Source organism: Lacerta agilis, chromosome 4 (assembly GCF_009819535.1).
Source record: "Lacerta agilis isolate rLacAgi1 chromosome 4, rLacAgi1.pri, whole genome shotgun sequence".
NCBI lineage: Eukaryota > Metazoa > Chordata > Lepidosauria > Squamata > Lacertidae > Lacerta > Lacerta agilis.
Window position 1 is genome coordinate 36,094,536 of NC_046315.1, and position 18,843 is coordinate 36,113,378.

Sequence of the window (18,843 nt, forward strand, 5' to 3'; positions counted from 1 at the left end):
AGCCCTGAAGTATAAGCCCTGTAGAGAAGTATCAGCAAAGGGGGAAACTAAAATAGTCAGTGCCACCTTTCTATCTGGCAGTTCTGCTATGTATCTTTTGCTGTTCAAATATGACCTTGCTGCCATTGTTTTAAAACTCTTTATTTTGTAAAGTTAACACAGAACTTTAAAAACATAAAGACAATGAATATTCAACATGCATAAGCAAACAAAAATATCCTAGCAGCAAATTCAAAGATGGAACAGTAAAAAGGGATAGCAAGATTATCCATACAATATATCTATAAATAAATGGTAATTGTTAGCACACTGCTATTTTATTCCTTATTTCACTCAAGGGAAAAAAAGTTATAATGGAGACACAAAATCAGTTTAACTACATCGCTATCTATCTTTGCATGGTGTAAGAGACTATTTATTTATTTACTTTAAAAAAAAAACTTAGGGAGTTAGGGATTTTGAGTAGCATAAGAACATATCCTAGTTGGCAGAAACTATTTTTGCCATCTCTTGTAAACTGGACAGGTTAGGTCAAAAGTTTTCTCAATCCATTATAACAATCAATATAAAAAACTGAACTTTTAACTTAATTAAAATGCAGGTTTGGAAATTTGGTGGGAGCCAGTTTTCAAAAACAAGTAGGTATGTCTCGACAACTATATGCAGAACAGTAACACCTTGGTTTGGATTCATACTTAAAGGCAATCCGATTTCTACTCAATATATTACTCCACTGAGTTAAGTGTGAAAAGTTAATCATGACTTAAGTTCCATTAACCTCAACAGGAACTAAATGCAACTAATTTAGGTTGTACTATAATGCACACTTACTTGTGAGTAAGCCCAATGGGACTCACTTCTGAGTAGACATGCATAGGATTGAGCTTTCGGCCTGGATCCAACCCATTATTAGCAGCCTCCTTCATCCCCAACCCAATCTGGATGGTTTGTACATGTTAACATCCGATTGTGAAGGATGCTTCAGAAAACATATGCTCTTTCTCAACCAGATACTCATTTTAGCATTAAGAAAGCTTAGAATCATTTCTGTCTCACAAAAGAAGTCTTGTGTTCAATGGAGTCTAGAACAACAACAAAAGGATGGATTTCAAGTTTCTGCTCTATGTCAATTGACAACATATGAGCAGCCAAATCCTATACTTGGAAGCAAGTCACATGAATTCAACATGACTTATGTTGAAGTACGCATGTACAGGACTGTGGCTTTCGATAGCTATTCAAAAGCCACATCATTTTTAGGCAACTACTCAGACCAATCTGTAAAACATATTCCTTTGGCTAGGTTGCTACTAGTTACTTATTTCAGTTCAAATTTTTACATACACAAACAACACGAAAATATGTGTGCAAAGGTAAACTATCCATTTTATGCTTACAGAAGTCTGGCTTTCAACAATTCTTTTCATTGGTATAGTCAAAATAGTGATTCAATATCCCAAAGGAAAGGAATCTAATGTTACTTCTTTCCATGATTTGTACCAGTCACCTGGATTAATGGCATCATGGAGCAGCTTCCATTCTTCTACATAGCACACTTACGCATGGTCTTTTCACTTAAAATGTAATGGGCCAAACAAGAACTGTTTAACTGAATGGTAGCCAACCAAATGTTGGTGGACTACAACTCCCCCCATCTCTGAACCTTAAGGGTTGGGGGGAGTTGGAACCCAACAACATCTTGAGGAAACCAAGTTAGGACAGGGGTAGTTAATGTATTTTGCTGTGAGATGTGCAAGTTTCAGAAGCAGAAGGCAATTCATGGATCACTACTCGGCACATTAATTGAAAGGGTGAAAAGAAAGTGTGCAAACGCACACATACCGCCCCGCCCCACTCTTTGCTGGCATTTCCTTGTGATGAGGCTGCCCTACAAACAGAAGAACCAAAGCAATACAAATATTCCAGGCGTACAGCACATGCATTTCCCACTGCCATGCAATGAGCACCTACTCCCTTTCTGACATCATATAAAGGAAGCCTGTAGATGAAGATGACAGGGAAGTACACATATATTGATGGCACAGCATTAAGCTCTCCTATTTACTAATTCACTAGAATTAGTAGATAAGCAAAATAAATTTAATGAAAACAGGGTGGTTTTTTTTAGGGAACTACCCACTTGCTCCAGCATTCCTCTCTGACCAAGGTAGATTAATGAGCAATGTTTCTTTTCTTTTTTTAAGGTATCTGAAATTAAATGAGATAAATTTTCAACAGAATATCTACTACGGACCCAAACAGGGCATTTTTCTACTCCCAATTTATTTTTTTAGAGTTTTCTTCATAGGTAAGAAAGCTGATCTAATCTTAAAACTTGACAATGGCATGCCTATGAAACTGATGTACCAGTGTCACCCAGTGTAACAGAGTAACACATTTCTTTTTAATGCTGCACTGGAGTACTGCATCTCTGCATTTGAGAACTATTGTGCAGGAAGTCTATACTGGAACACACATTCTGCGTTCAAGTAACTGTTTCTCATTCTGGAACTGAATATTAAGGCTGTGATCCTTTGTTCAGCTACGAGTTAATTAAGCTTAGGGCTGATTAGGTTCAGCCCAAAGAAAACCCCAATATTTTCCTCCATGCTGCAGATGTAACATTAGGAGCAATACATGGGGTTCTATTGGATTCTTTAAACAAAAAACAGAGTACTTTGGCAACAACTGCAGTGGCAGGAGGAAAACAGAAAAGGGAAAAGGCAGATGGGGTGGGGGACACACGGAAGCTCCTCCCCAATTATATGGAAAACTATAATAGATGCCACCTATGAAATTTCATACAAATATGAGAGCAACATATTTGATTAAATATGAAATATACTGTTTTTCGTAAGCCAAGCAGACCAGATCCTGGGCTACATTCACCAATGCCAAGCTCAACATGGCATTGCAGATTCCGGATAATCTCCAACGTAAAGAGTATATGCCTACTAGAGTAATTTGGGTCAACTGATTTCAATGGGTCTACATTGGTGATCACCCGCTTCCTCTGCAAACTCTATGCAACTTTTTAATGCAATATTGCCTGTGTGACTGCATCAAAACCGTCCAGTGGATCTGCATGTTCCTTAAACTGCTTATTCTGCTCTCTTATCTGTTTTAGTCCCAGAAAGGAGGGGGAAGTGTGGGGAAAGAAATGGACCCATCATCTGACTCCAACCAGATGTCTATGGTAAAGTTTCCCATTCTTTTCTACAGTGGTACCTCAATAGACGAATGCCTCGCTAGACGAAAAACTCGCTAGATGAAAGGCATTCGCTAGCGAAAGGCTGTCTCGCAAGACAAATTTTCCTATGGGCTTGCCTCGCAAGACGAAAAAATTTCCGATTTTTTTTCTTCGTCAAACCGCTATTCCCCCGTTGGTGCTTCGCAAGACGAAAAATTCACTATACGACAGCACTCGCAGAACGAATTAATTTCGTCTTGCGAGGCACCACTGTATTTGATTTGGGCTTTGTATGTTAATTAATAAAACAAAAAACAAAACAAAAAACAAAAAGGGCCAGAAATAAGAAGCTAATTTGCTTCCTTCCACCAAGAAAAAGTAAAATGTCTGGGGCATAATGCTTTTAAAAGTTATGCATTTAAAAACTCAATCAATCAGTTATGGTAAACTCTCCCATTCTAATCAATGGGAACCAAAAGTGCTTAACTGTGGTAGGATCAGGAATTGCTGTTAGCTAATGCATGAAGAAATGTTTTAGTCATGAATTACAAATTCCTAATAACGCTTTGCTCCTTGGAAAACATTTCATAAAGAAAAAGACAACAGACAATGAAGCATAAGGTATCAGTAACTCTAGGAAGTCATATTACATAGACTGTGCAAAGTTCAAAAACATGAGATATTCACGTAGATTAAAAAAAACACCAACCACCTATTTGAGCCAGTTTTGAAATTAAACAGGGAGAAATTGAAATGCACATTAGACAACTTCTCTTTATATCCATTATTTGCAAAACATTGCCATCTACAGGCAGCTGAAGGTTTAACTTTACTCTTACAGTCCTGCAGCTTTCCTCTGATCTGTAGTATAATTAGGGATGTGGGAAAACTGCCCCATTAATTCTGTGGAGTATGTCATATATACGTGCTTTCAGGACTGTGTACGCAAAAGGGATGCTCAGCAGAACAAGCATTCAACAGTAGATGCTACCCTTTGCTTTCAATGGGATGCACATCTACATCCTTTCAACCCTCAACAGCTATGCAAGAGTTTGGACATCCAGCCACCAGTTAAAACTTCTCCACCCAAAAGAATGTAAATCACATAGAATGAGACAGAAAGTGGGTTCAGGATAATAGCGCAAACCAGAAAAACGGAAAATTTGCATTGGAAATCAAGCCTGCAGGATTGCTGTGGCATCCCTAAGTATAGCTATGCTGGAGATAAATTTATGCTGAAAATACGGGGCACGCATATTGGGCACATATGAATACATGTTAAAGCCAGAAATTAGACTACCTAATTTGATCATTTGCAATTATCAGGTAATGCAGGAGGATGAAAAGCGAGCAAAGGAATTGCACTGGACTGTACAAACTCAGCAACATGGCACCTTTCTGCCATTTCCCCCCACTCCCACCTCCTTTCTCAAGGAGCTCAACAACATTTTAGATCCAAACTCTTGTAATACTAGAGTCACCAACAATTTGTTGCACACGTTGTGTTTTGCAATAGATTGTCATTTTACAATACAAAAACCATTACATAACATTGCATGTGCATGAATATAAAAATAAACCACGTCACTGCTATGCAACTGTTAATACTCCACACTTAGAACCAAGTGGCCTCCTCCACTCAGTGGTCTTCAGACTTGAGAAGCTGGTGTGAATACCCATCAGGCAAGTAGGTTTTTCTTAGCTGGTCTGCCTTGGGTATGGAGTTCCCATTCTTCACGTGGCGAGAGAGGAAAGCTCGCACAGCTGGGTGATCAGCCTTCTCAAGGGGAATGCTAGCTTCCAGAAACATTTTTACAAAGTCCTGGACAACACCGGGCTTCTCTGTCGGGGCTGCGCTGTTGCACTGCAAAGAGGCAGTCAGAGTTCGTGGTTTCTTCCTGACGGTTTGCTCCTCAAACTCCCCTTGCGTTTGGTGTGCGTTTTGGATTTCAGATGGTCATTGATGGCGGACTTGCGAACATGATTCAGGACCACATTGCAGAATGTGCAGTACAGTTTCCCCCCATCTTCATACAGTTCACTGCCAAATTCAGTAACGCGATCCTGAGGAGTCACATACAAAGCGGTTTTAGAACGGCTCCGAGAGGGAGGTGGCTTCACGTCAAATCGTTCCATTGCAGTCTTCAGTAAACTGATCTTAAACAAAAAACAAGATAGAGAGTGTATTACATTTATGTTCACTCTGTGCAGTCTCTCCAGTAAACAGCGGGATTTGTTTTTTGGGTATAGCTGAATACCAGAATGTTCAGTCACAAGAACGTTCCTACACCAAGAGATACAAATGCCGATTTCTCTACTAGGTGACTGCAGGCAAAAATGTTGTACTCTGTACAAGATGATTATACCATACTGTGACATTTGTGAACAACAGCAAAATTATTATGGGAAGATTGTTTTATAGAAAATGGGCTGTATGCATCTAAATAGTTCCACTAGCGCACTGACTTTTAGCTACACAACAGAACTTCCCACCGTCTCCTCTCCCTGCGCTCCTCCTAAATCTGTTTCAGATTTTCCAACCCTCCGGAGCAGAATTATAGGGTGAACAGGAAGAGGGAGGGCAGAGAAATTACATTGCACAGCCAGAAGTCTTGCACTAAAGGGCCTATTTAGTTGGATACTGCCCTATGTTTATGTTAGAGACAGACATGTGTAAGTCACATGTTGGCCCCTGGCACTGATGACTGGCCCAAAGTTCTTTTTAAAATAGAGTTTTCATGGTGTTTTTTTTTTAAATAGGCTTGGGAGATGTAACATATAAATTAAAAGCATATATAAATTTTTTGGAACAAACATTACTGCAAAGTACAGTAATTTGCAGCTATCTTGTTTGTGAATATGATGCATACTTCCATTATTTGTAGCTAAAGTTATGAACATCAGCTGCAATTCCCAGTGAAAAACGTACTTCCATGGTGTTATCACTGCTCTATCAGGTGCTCCAGTTCCACACACGGCTCAGGTTTGTTACGGAGAGGCTAACTTTCACAGAATTATAACTGGGAACCTAAACTAACTGAAGAAGCTTAAATCCAACTCCTGCTTCCATCTGCAGTTGAGAAAGAAAAGGGCACGTCACAGTACTTTAAAACATTTTTTTTTTTTTTTTGCAAGTATTTTTTTTTTATTTTCCATCAGCAAACAAAATACATATACATTCATCAAATAAAGTTTCACAATTGTTACACAAACTCCGCCGAGCTTTCCTGACTTCCCTCCTTCTCTTCTCTGGTTTTTTTATTGTTCTAGCTATTCCCTCGCTTTCTCTTCATTCCCACATGTTTTGTTGTCATATTGTTATCATTTTTTGTTATACATTTCTGTCCTGTTACAAGAAGTTCGTCAATCCTGTAAGTGTTTACATATCTTTACAATCTTTTACATAATCCAGAAATTTACCCCATTCCAATTGAAACCTTTGGTCACTTTGCTCTCTTATTTTCCCAGTCAATTTCGCCAATTCAGAATATTCCATTAATTTCCTTTTCCATTCATTTACCGTTGGTACCTCTTTTAATTTCCAATTTTGCGCTATTAATATCCTCGCTGCTGTGGTGGCATATAAGAACTTTGATCTTTTTTTTCGATTTCTTCTCCAACTAAACCAATCAGGAAGGCTTCTGGTTTTTTTCGTAAACGTATATTTAAAAATTTTTTTTAATTCATTATAAATTGCTTCCCAATAAGGTTTTTTTTTTCACATGTCCACCACATATGGAAAAACTCACCATCTTTCACTTCGCATCTCCAACATTTCTTATCATATTTCTTATATATTTTTGCTAATTTTACTGGGGTTAAGTACCATCGGTACATCATTTTCATAATGTTTTCCTTTAAGATTATACAGGCAGTAAATTTCATATGATCTTTCCATAGTTTTTCCCACATTTCGATTTGGATATTGTGCCCGACATCTATCGCCCATTTTATCATAACATCTTTAATCTCTTCGTCTTTGTATGCCATTCTAATAAATAATATACATCTTGGATAATATTTTCTCATCACTTTCTAAAATTTCCACTTGAAATTTCGATTTCTTATTATCAAAATTACGTTTTCTTTTGTCTTCATTAAATACCACACACCTGGTGATATTGGATCCACCCAGTCAATTTATCTGCCACCTGATCATAAGTTTTAATTTTCCAATCTTTCTCTGATTCAATCAACAATCCTCATATGTTAGCCAATTTTCTTCCTCTGTATTAATTTTCTTTATTGTTAATATCTCCGTGGGTGATAACCACCTAGGTGTCCTTCTTTCTACCAGTTCTTTATGTCTTTGCCACACCTCGTACAGGGGCTTTCTAAATACATGTGTCAAAAATTCCCTATGTACTTTCACCTTGTCCTGCCAAAGGTATGCATGCCATCCGTACCTGTTGTTAAAGCCTTCCAAGTCCAATATCTCTCTATCCTTTAAAGTTATCCACTCTTTCAACCAGGTCATACATGCTGCTTCGTAATAAATTTTTAAATCTGGCAATCCAAATCCTCCTCTCTCTTTTTTGTCTATTAATAATTGTTTGATTCTTGGACGTTTGCCTTGCCAGATGAATTTTGACAGATTTCTCTGCCATTCCTTTAGCTGACTTGTACCTTTTATCACAGGTAACATTTGAAAAAGAAATAGGACTTTCGGCAGGACACTCATTTTCACACTTGCAATCCTTCCCCACAGAGATAAATTTAGTTTATTCCAAATTTCTAAATCTTTTTTGATTTCTTTCCATGTCGGATCATAATTATCACTAAACAGATTAATATTTTTAGGTGACAGCCAAATTCCTAAATATTTAACCTTTTTTACCACCATAATGCCATACTTTTCCTGTAATTCCTCAATTTCGTTCTTATTTAGATTTTTGACCAGTATTTTTGTTTTTTCTTTATTTAGCCTAAAACCTGCTAGTTTCCCAAACTCCTCTATTACTTTCAACATTTCTCCCAGACTCTGCATCGGTTCCTCCAACGTCATAACTAAATCATCCGCGAAGGCCTTTATTTTGAATTCTTTTTGCCAATCTTAATTCCTTTAATGTCTTTTGTATCTCTTAGTTTATTTGCTAAGACTTCTAGCACAACAATAAAAAGAAGCGGCGATATTGGGCATCCCTGCCTTGTTCCTTTTGTAATTGTAAATTCATCTGTTAATGTAGTATTGACCACTAATTTTGCCACTTGTTCCTTGTAAATAGCCATAATCCCATTTAAGAATTTTGTTCCCACCTCCAACTTTTCTAGAACCTTCATCATGAATTGCCACGATACATTGTCGAAAGCCTTTTCGGCATCTATAAAGATTAAGGCTGCTTTTTTCTGTATTTTCAAATCCAAATACTCAATTAGATCTACAATTGTTCTGATATTGTTTTTCATCTGCCTACCTGGAAGGAACCCTGCTTGGTCTTTATGAATTATTTTATTTAAAACTTTTTTCAATCTGTCCGCCAATATTTTGTAAACAATTTATAATCTAAATTCAATAATGAAATCGGCCGATAATTTTTGACATTTAATGGGTCTGTGCCTTGTTTAGGGATTAACGAGATAAAGGCCTCTTTCCATGAGTTTGGGACTTTCCCATTGGTCAAGATCCCATTCATCACCTCCAACAACCTTGGTACTAACTGAAATGCCAATTCCTTATAATATCTCGTCGATAAGCCATCGGGGCCTGGGGCTTTCCCTCCTTTTAATTTTTGTATTGCGCATTTGAGTTCTTCTTCTGTTATCAATGCATTTAATTGTTCTTGATCCTCTTTTGATATTTTTTTTGGTTTATTCTTTTCTAAATAGTAATCCATCTCTTCTTCCTTCTCTTGTTCTTTCTGATAAAGATTTTGTAAAATTCCTGAAATATTTTTAATTTCTTTTGGGTTCTCAATTATTTCCTCATTCCTTTTGATTTTATTTATTATACTCTGTTCTTGTCTTTTTTTCAATTGCCACGCCAATACTTTCCCCGTTTTGTTGGCATGCTCAAAATTCTTTTGTCTTAACCATTTTAATTTCCACTCAATTTCCTGATTGATTAATATTTCAAATTGGTTTTTCAGCCCCTTAATATTTTGCTTCAGATCTTGATTTCCTGGTTTTAGAGTTAATTGCCTTTCTTTATCTTCCAATTCTTTTAAGATTTCTTCTTTCTTCTTCTCTCTTTCTTTCCTTTTACCAATGTCTTGGGATCATGAAGCCTCTTATCACCGCCTTGCTGGCATCCCACACCATGTTCAGGTCTGTTCCTTTATTCATATTCAATTCAAAATAATCATTTAATACCTTCTTTGCTTTTTCTACTACTTTGCTATCATTAAATAAACTCTCATTCATTCTCCACCTGGTTTTAGTGCTTTCTCCCTTTAATTCCATATATACCGCATTATGGTCAGATAATATTCTCGGCTGGATCTCTATTTTGTTCACCTTAAAATACAATCCTTTAGTAACCCAGATGTGGTCTATTCTCCCTGAACTTTTGTTGGGCTCCGAAAAATAGGTATATTGTCTTGTTATAGGGTGCTTGGCTCTCCATGCATCTATCAAATTTAGGTTCTCTGTTAGCGTAAAGAAAGTCTTTGGCAATTTACCTTCTGAGCCTGAGCTTCTTGAGGATCTGTCCAATGCCGGGTTTACAACCCCATTCATATCACCCATTAGGATTTGTTTTTGATCCGCAAATTCAAGCAATGTTTCCTCCAACTTTTTATAAAATTTAGCTTTTTTATTGTTCGGGCATATATCCCCACCAATTGTATTTTCTCACCTTGCCATGTTATTTGTACAATTACCACTCTCCCTTCTTCATCTTTATACACCAGCTTAGGTTCTAACTTTTGTTTTATATAAAAAACCACCCCTCGCTTTTTCTTTTTATCTGCCGACACAAAATCCAAACCCAACCTTTTATTTATTAATATTCTTCTGTGTTTTTTGGCAATGTGGGTTTCTTGTAAACATATGACATCTAGTTTTTGTTTGTTCAAAACATGTTCAACTTTATTTCTCTTACATTTATTGTTTAAACCATTTATATTGCAGGATTGGAGTTTTAAAATCATATTTCGTTTCCGATTCTGATGTCTTATAAATTCTTTCTATTAAATCTTTCTACAAATTGGTGCTCTCGCTGTCTTCTTTCTCTCTTCCTCTTCCTCTTCTCCCTCTTCACTTTCCTGGTCACTTCTTTCTCTCCCTTCTTCTTCTTCGTCCTCTTCTTCCTCTTCCTCTGCCCCTCCTACTGCTCCTTCCTCCTTCTTCCTTTCTGCTATTTCTCTTACTTTCTTTCCCTTCTTCTCCTCCTCCAGTCCTAGCTCCTTCGGGTATCTCCTGGTGAACTTCTTTAATTCTTGTACATTCTTAATCTTATATCTTTTGCCTTTAAAGTAGAACGTCAATCCCTCGGGGAATTCCCATCGAAAGCTTATCCCTTCTTCCTTAGGGTTTCTGCCAACGCATGATAAGGCCCTCTCTTCTGTAAAAATCTCACAGGAATTTCTTTATATATGCTAATTTCTCTGCCTCCTATTATCAATTTTCGAGGTGGCTTAATCTCAGAATCTCATTTCTGATATCTAATGAATTAAACATTACCAAGCAATCTCCTGGTAATTTTTTCGCTCTGGCCTTTATAGATTTTACCCCTATTCTGAAAGCGTTCAGAATAGAATATTCCACCACTTCTTGTTTCGTGTCCAGCCATCTAGCTAATTCAGCCACTAATTTTTGTCTTATATTCTCGTTGGCTTCCACCGGAATCCCGCGGAATTTGAGATTTAATTGTTTTTGCCTGAGTTCTAACATGGCTAAATTGTCCAGCATTTCTTCTTGGACCCTGTTTAGATCTCCAATTTCTTCTTTTACCTTCTCCGTGTCCTTCTTCGTTTGATTAACTTCCTTCTGAACTTTCTTTACTGAGTTTTCTATTGTTTTAGATTTGGTAGTCAAATCTTTTAATTGTTCTGTCAGCTCTCCTACTACTTTCTCAAATTTCTCATCCATTGACTCCTTCAGGTCTGTAATTTTTTTTTCAATATTTGCTCGCTTTGTCTTATTTTTCTTTATTTCTGATAATAGACCTTCCCATTCTTTCCCTTCCTCTTGCTTTGAGGGCCTTCTATCCCCTGGTGTTGCACTCCCTTTATTCCCCTTCATTTCTACTTCAGAATTTACCTTCTATTATATTTTTCCAACCACTAGGGGACCCAGGTCTCTCCTAAATTACAATCTCTTACCCTACAGACCAATTCCTGCCTATAGGTGGCGCCTAATAGTCTGTGGAGAGCGTCTATTTATTACTCAGTTCAATAAGTACTTTAAAACATTTGAACGAAATGGCTTGCATAGCATTTTACTTCCACCAGCATGACACTTTCAGATATCTCTAACACTTACGGTTGCATTTCAATATTTGTTTTACATTGCTGGCCTTATGGTTGTTGCATTGATTTGTATATTTGAATATACCATCCTAAGAATCTTCCCAGCTGAAATGTGGAATACCAACAATAACCACCTTCATGGCAAACATGTGCACTTCAACCAGATCTTATTATTTTTGATAAATGGTTTGTACGTAATACAAGTGCTTGATTTTATACAGGCAAATGTTTGTGAGATATATTAAGGTAATATTAACAGTGAAGTATAAAGCCTAACTGCTTATTCCAGTGCAAAACTGAGTGGGAAAAGATTATTAATATAAAATTAAATAGGTTTAGTTTCAAAATATTACTTAGATACATGTTTTATATATTTGTAGCTTGCCCTGATGACTGAACTTCTTGTTTCCAAAACACCTCAGACAACAATGGAATATTTTTGGCGCTTTGATAACTTTTTCTTTGTGGTTTATTCCTGCATTCACTATCTCTCCCCATTTTTATTTTTGTTTTGGTTTTGAGTCTTAAGGGAAGGAAATGCAGAAATACCTTAAAGCATGGTGATAGAGGGCAGAATCAAAGCACAACATCCAGCCCATTTCAGATGGATTAGAATTAAACTCACAGCACCATAAACTAGGCAGACATTTTCAGTATTTAGGAACATTCCTACAGTGCTCTGAAAACCCAACCTGATTTTTCCTATGATTTCAGAAAGGCAGTACTGCTACTAAGCAGAAACACATTTCCCCAGGATGAACAATTACTAAATGAATATTGCAAAATTCCCAATTATGATCAATTATACAACTGGCATTTGGGATTTATGTTATCACAGTCAGTACAATCTGATGCAGGTATATGCAGAAGGAAATCCTAGTTACTCAGCTGCAATCCTGTATACACTTACCTGGAAATAAGCTCCAACAGATGCAATAGGTCTAACTTTACTGAGTAAAGTAGGATTGACCTGAAAGTAAAAATTGTCCTCCCGTTATCTATGGAAAAGTAAGGTAAGCTACCTTAGAGTAGTCTCCCAATCTTGGTTCTCTTGCTACCCCCCCCCCAAAAAAACAACCAGAAAATGTTTAATAAGATTAAATGTTGAATGAGCCAGAAAGGGGGAGTGGGAATTGTCACAATTTTTTATATTTATTTTTAAAAATCACTTATTTTCTTGAACTGAGGAAGCAATACTGTATTATTTTGAGCAGATGGGATAAATTGATATTGCTCATTGGTAACAAACTAACAAGAAAAATGAACTGACAAATCACAAGCTTATCAGGCAAAGAAGCTGTATCCTTCTTTGAATGGTAAAGGGTGACACCTAGTGGTTGAATTCAATCAAATTCCCTTATTATAAGAGGAGGCCGTTGTCAAGTCCGGAAGTGGTAGCTGGGGAAATTCTACTTGATAAACAGAAGTAGCAAATTGAAATACTCAGTTGTTGTTTTGATAATCATTTTTCTTAGAAGAATAAAAGTGGATTCAAGCTGAAATGGGATGTCTGTTCCAATCTCTGCTCAACGGTACTAATTACTTACTCTGTCTTTGAGAACACTTACTAAGAAATCTTTCCAAAACTTATGCAGACGATCTATTTTAACAAACTCCAAATGCACTTTTTACAGTCACTTTCATTCAGCTAATGGGGAGGGGGAGGCTTCCCTATCTCAGGTCCTCAAATCTAGGATTATCTTGTATAAAAGGACATCATGAGATTCACAAGGCAAATACAAATTTAAGATACTCTAGGCCCCGCTGCTGCCCCAAACAAACTTAAATTTGTAGATACCTAATTCACTTCTTCTCACATCTTAAACAATTTCATAAAGCAGTCTTTCACCATCCTATTGCCAAATTACTGATTGATTGATTGATTGATTAATTAATTAATTAATTATTGAATTTCTATCCCAGCCTTTCTTCTGAAGGAGCCCAGGACAGCAAACACATCCACAATTAAAAAACAACACTGTCAAAACATTCCAAAAACTATTACAACTGAAAACATCTAAAAGCAAATTTCAATTAAAAACAATATTTCATCCAGTACTCTTTAGTCACTAAATGCCTGGGTAAAGAGGAATGTTTTCAAATTTCCTTCTGAAATGTAAAAGCAATGGAGACAGATGCACCTCACTAGAGAGGGCATTCCACAAACAGGGAACCTTCTGCCAACCTAGAAGTTTGAAAGCACGCCAGTGCAAGTAGATAAATAGGTACCGCTGCAGCGGTAAGGTAAACGGCGTTTCCGTGCACTCTGGTTTCCATCACAGTGTTCCATTGCACCAGAAGCAGTTTAGTTATGCTGGCCACATGACCCAGAAAGCTGTCTGTGGACAAACGCCAGCTCCCTCGGCCTGAAAGCGAGATGAGTGCTGCAACCCCATGGTCGCCTTTGACTGGATTTAACCGTCCAGGGGTCCTTTACCTTTACCTTAAACAGGGAACCACCACTGAAAAGCCCCTATCACCTGTTAACCCCAACTGGGCAGCTCCCGGTGACAGCATTACCACCAAATCTTCACCAGCCAATTATAGGGACCTAGATGGTTGATATTAGGGAGGGTGCTCTCTTAGGAACTTGGGTCCCATTTATATGCTCTGTATGCCAATACTAACACCCTGGATGCCAGTAGTTCACTGGTAGCCAGTGCAGTGCTTTCAGGACTGGTGTCCCATTGGGCTTACCAACCTTGTAGCCAAATTCTGCACAATGATAATCTTCTACTATCCTTCTTATGCATGATTTACCTTCCAAAATTTGTAAATCCTGAAATCACCTCAAGAGAGTATTTCTATCACTTAACTCAATTTCTTGCACACTGAAAAGACTCCACTCTATAATTCCTGGAGTACTTAGCTCTGTGATATCTTTTTAGCTTTTGACATCATTGACCATGGTGTCCTGGAGAAACTCGAGGGAGGCACTGTAATGGGATGGTCCTGCTCCTACCTGTAGGGTCCTTACCAGAAAGCAATAGTAAAAAAGTTTTCTCAGCAATGTAGCTCTTAAGCCAAGAGTCCATTATGTCTCACTATTCAACATCTAGATAAAATTGCTAGGAGCTATCATCTAGAGACATTATGTACGTGACATGCAGTTTTATCTCTCCATTTCATCTGAATCAGGGATGACTGCGAAGGTGCTGAACTGGTATCTGAAAGCAGTGATGGGCTAGGTGGGAGTCACAAAACTGAGAGGTGCTGTAGGTGAGCAGTTCCTGTGTCTGGAAACGTGGCTCTGGGCAGAGTTGCATTCCTCTTGAAGAAATTTGTAGATTTGTAGTCTGGAAGTGCAGTACTCCTGGATTCGAATTTGTCACTGGAATCTGTCTGTGGTTAAGAGTGTTTAAGGCCAGCTTAGACCAGTTTGCAAGCTTAAGTCATCCCTGGCCCAGGATAGCCTGGTCTCAGTTGTCTATGCTTTGGGGCCCTCATGTCTGGACTACTGTAATGCCCTGCTGTGATGTGGGATGCTGGAGGCTGAAGCTAGTGCAGAAGTTGGCTGCCAGGTTGGTCAGTGGGGCAGTTCAATGGCACCATGTACCACCAATCGAAGGTGTTAGTACTAGCATACCAAGGCAGATGTGGGTTGGGGCTCAAGTACCTAAAGGAGTGCTTTCCCCAATATCAACAATCTTGGGCCCTTGCCTTGCCACTTGTAGGGTAATATCTGGTATACACTCAGACTTTCAGCACATTGCTCTAATTCTGGGCCCTAGTTCATTCAGTATGGTGCCCCTTAGCTACCATGGACAGATACTTCCATTATGAAGTGGCTGCTCCACACCAATACCTACCGGTAGTTGCATGAATCCCAATGGACACAAATTCTCTCTCTCCCAGAAGAAGCACATGTGTACACTCATCAATACAGAACAGCAACTTCATATGTGAATTGAGCAACATGGGGGGGGGGAGTGATGTCCACAGCTTCACCATGTAAGAAGAGAACCATTACTGTTTACCTTTATGGCTAAACTTAAAATCACAACAGATGGACAATTTCCAACTGATGCTGGCAACACATGCATGGTTTTGCTGTTGGTTAAAAAAATTTATGCAGAGCAGTGGCGACCTGCCCCAAGTCAGAAGGAATTATCCTAACACCATGCCCTATCCTCAGTCGCATATGAGCTTTTTCAATCTCTCTTGCTCATTTGCCAGAAGAGCTCAGAAAAGGTACTCAGCAGATCACTTCATCAGTTGCCTGTGCATGCCCTAAATGTGGTCACTCAAGGTCACTTAACACAGATTAACAATGCATCTACATAATGTTGTCATAATTACAGTGGCTACCAAGAATTATTTCACCTCTTTCAATGTCTGCTTATGAGTGGAGTGAGAATTTTAATCTGTGCGAGTACAAAACTGGGAAATTACTCTATACAAATTAATCTGGTGGGTGCAATTTTGTGCAGACATAATAGCCCAGGTGTAATAAGAAAGGTGAACTGAAAAAAGAAAAAGCTGGAAATGGTTGGAGAACTTTATCTAGTGAGGGACTGCAGTCTAGTCACTGGTTCCTGGGTTAAAGCAAATGTCATAGAATTTCCTCATTATTCTTATCCGAGGCATCCATTCACAGATTCAGCAAGTGCACATTTGTGGAACAGTTCCTCCTCATGTGTGCCTGGAAGCCATATTTTCTGATTTGAAAGCCTTGTCCCAACTCCTGGATATCTGAGGGAGCTTGTGGTTACTTAACAGCAAGCACAAACTGCTGTTTGATGTATGAATTTAGTTCACACATTCTGTGGCTGAACCATGTGTGGTCAAGGTGTTTGTGCTATAATGATACCACACAGCTGGGTATAAAGGTGTTTTTTGATGGTGGATACTGATACAAATTGCAACTGGGCAGCAGCTATAGGCTAAGTACCTATAAAAAATGAGAATCTCTGATCCATTCCTTGTTATTGTTGTTGGTTTTTTTTTGCACCATGGGGATGTCACAATATATTGAATTTATGCTTTTTTAAAAACATTGTAATCTGCGAGCTACAATGAGACAGTGTATTTTTGTGATTCTAGTAGAAACCACTTGGATCTATGTCTTAAACTGCATTTTCCAGAATGATGCTGCTGTAGTGTAGAGCATTAGGTGAACTATTTATTATGCTGTAGTCTCAGTTATGCCTTGATGATGGATGGGACGGTGCAGGTGTGAAGAGAGTCTGACTTTAAGCCAAAGAGCAACCTTGTCTCAGATGTGCAACCATGCCCTAGACCTGCATTTTTGTGCCACACTTTCGTCATAAAATGCTAGATTTTCATGAGTGCATATGTGGAAGAGGGTTCTTTTAATTGTACAGCCTGTCAGTATAGCAGTGAACTATAATAAATGGTGTGTTTTACAGATCCAGCTGTAAAAATATGGATTCATGAGAATCCATATGTGAGATCTCTATTTCTAGAGCATGAGGAGCTTGATATATTATTTCATGGCATAATCTTGGGTCAAAATGTGAGCTGTCACCAGATTCATTAGGGTGTTCGTCTGTAATAATCATAATTTTGAAATTTAAAAGACTACAGTGTTTTCCTCTTCGCACTAGCTTTGGTTTCACAGGTAAATATTATGATAGGGTGAGTGAAAGAATCAGCTTTTCAGGTAAAATACAATTCACACATTTTCCTATTATCAATATTGTTATGAGAACTAGATTAAAACAAAATGCACAGAATCTAGGCCAGACAATGCCTTAACGGTTGAAGTCTCCAAGAAAAGCCAAAACTAAGTGGACATCAATAAAACTGAAAGCTGCGCTGGGGAAAAAAACTATAATCCAGACTAACGTAGCTCACAGAGACTGTGCAAGAACAAATACTACCCTGAGCTCTCAGGAGGCAAAATATAGTATACACAGTGCAGAAGCCCCACTAAGTTCCCTACACCTTAACTCCCAGAGAAGTGTACTGTATATCGGATTACAGCTTTACAGTGCAAACTTAGGCATGTTACTATTTACTTTGAAGTAATTCAACAGGGCTTACTCCATGCGTTAGTACTATACACATAGGACACTAGTATCTGAACCATCAATCCAGTCAGTGGGCAAGGACCTCATGCAAACGTTTCCAGAACTGTACCCACCAATAAACACTCCATTATGATACCTCACCAGGAACATGGGTTTTTTTTTGTTCTTCGGTGAATTTTATGCTACCACAGTGCCAAATTCTTTCTCGGTGGCTCTTTAGAGGTTCCCCATTATATTTCCCTGTGCAGATTTTCTTCACCAGATACAACATTCATGCTCCACAATGGCTTCGTCTTAACGAGGAGCCCCAACGTGTGCCCCCCCAACACCTCCTTACTACCCCCCTTTAGTAGTCTACTCGCCGCTTCCAAATCTCAGGATTCCTTCTCCCTCGACAAAATTTCCTGCGCCCCCTGACCCGCCATTTCCCAACACCCCCCATCTTAGCCACCCCTTTCTCACACAAACCCAATGCTATGTCTCCCCCCCAGGTGGGGAGGGGGGACCATTTCCCTCCCTCCCCCCGCCGCCCAACCCCCTTCTTACAGCTCTTGACAGCCGCCTGTTCTGTCCCCAGGGGGGGTCCGTGGCTCAGCTTCGACCTGCTGCTCCGCGCTCACCTTCCAGGTCCCGCGACAGCGCGGAGCAGACTTGGCGGAGCCGCCTACCAGACAGATAGACCGGAGGAGGAGGAGGAGGGCGGGAGGGAGGGAGGGGAAGGGGGCGGTGAGGGCGGTTGGACGGAGTTGCTTCCTCTCTCCGGCTCAGCCCAATGGGGCGGGACTTACCCACCCTAGCAACACCGCCGCCAATCACGGCGTCGGAAAAGGGAGAAAGCCCATGAGAGAGGGGAGGAGCGAACGGCGTTCTGTGCGGCTCGCGACGAGGAGAGTGGCAGGGGCTCGCGCCAGTCACTGAGGAGAGGAGGCGGAAGTCGAGGGGGGATGCCGCTGCCACTCACAAGGGGGGAGGCGGAGATTGTTTACTTTGAAGGATGAAATGTGGGCCCAATCGCCAAGGGCAGAGGAGGAGCTTTAAGGGGGGAGAGGGGTTGATCGATAGGCCCTCCCGCCAATCAAACTGTGGGTCTGAAAGTTCAGCCGCGGATAGGGAGGCGCGTTTCCCAATCAGGAGCCGGAGAGCCGGAGCTGTGCCGAAATTAAACGGCCGGAGGGTCGGAGGTTGCGAGGTCCCGTGGCGGCTGATTGACAAGCGAGCTCGCCAGTAAGGACGGCCCGTGGGGGGTGGTGCC

The 18,843-nt window shown here is 39.5% G+C and overlaps 1 protein-coding gene across 1 annotated transcript; it reads right to left on the minus strand.

Moving 5' to 3' along the window:
* Nucleotides 1-4,695: 4,695 nt before the first annotated feature.
* CGGBP1 (CGG triplet repeat binding protein 1) lies at nucleotides 4,696-18,295 on the minus strand. Its single transcript, XM_033146730.1, is given in 5 exon segments — nucleotides 4,696-5,113; nucleotides 5,116-5,347; nucleotides 6,120-6,260; nucleotides 12,509-12,568; nucleotides 18,138-18,295. Coding segments are annotated over 3 exon segments (522 nt in total). The 5' UTR covers nucleotides 6,126-6,260; nucleotides 12,509-12,568; nucleotides 18,138-18,295; the 3' UTR covers nucleotides 4,696-4,829.
* Nucleotides 18,296-18,843: the final 548 nt, after the last annotated feature.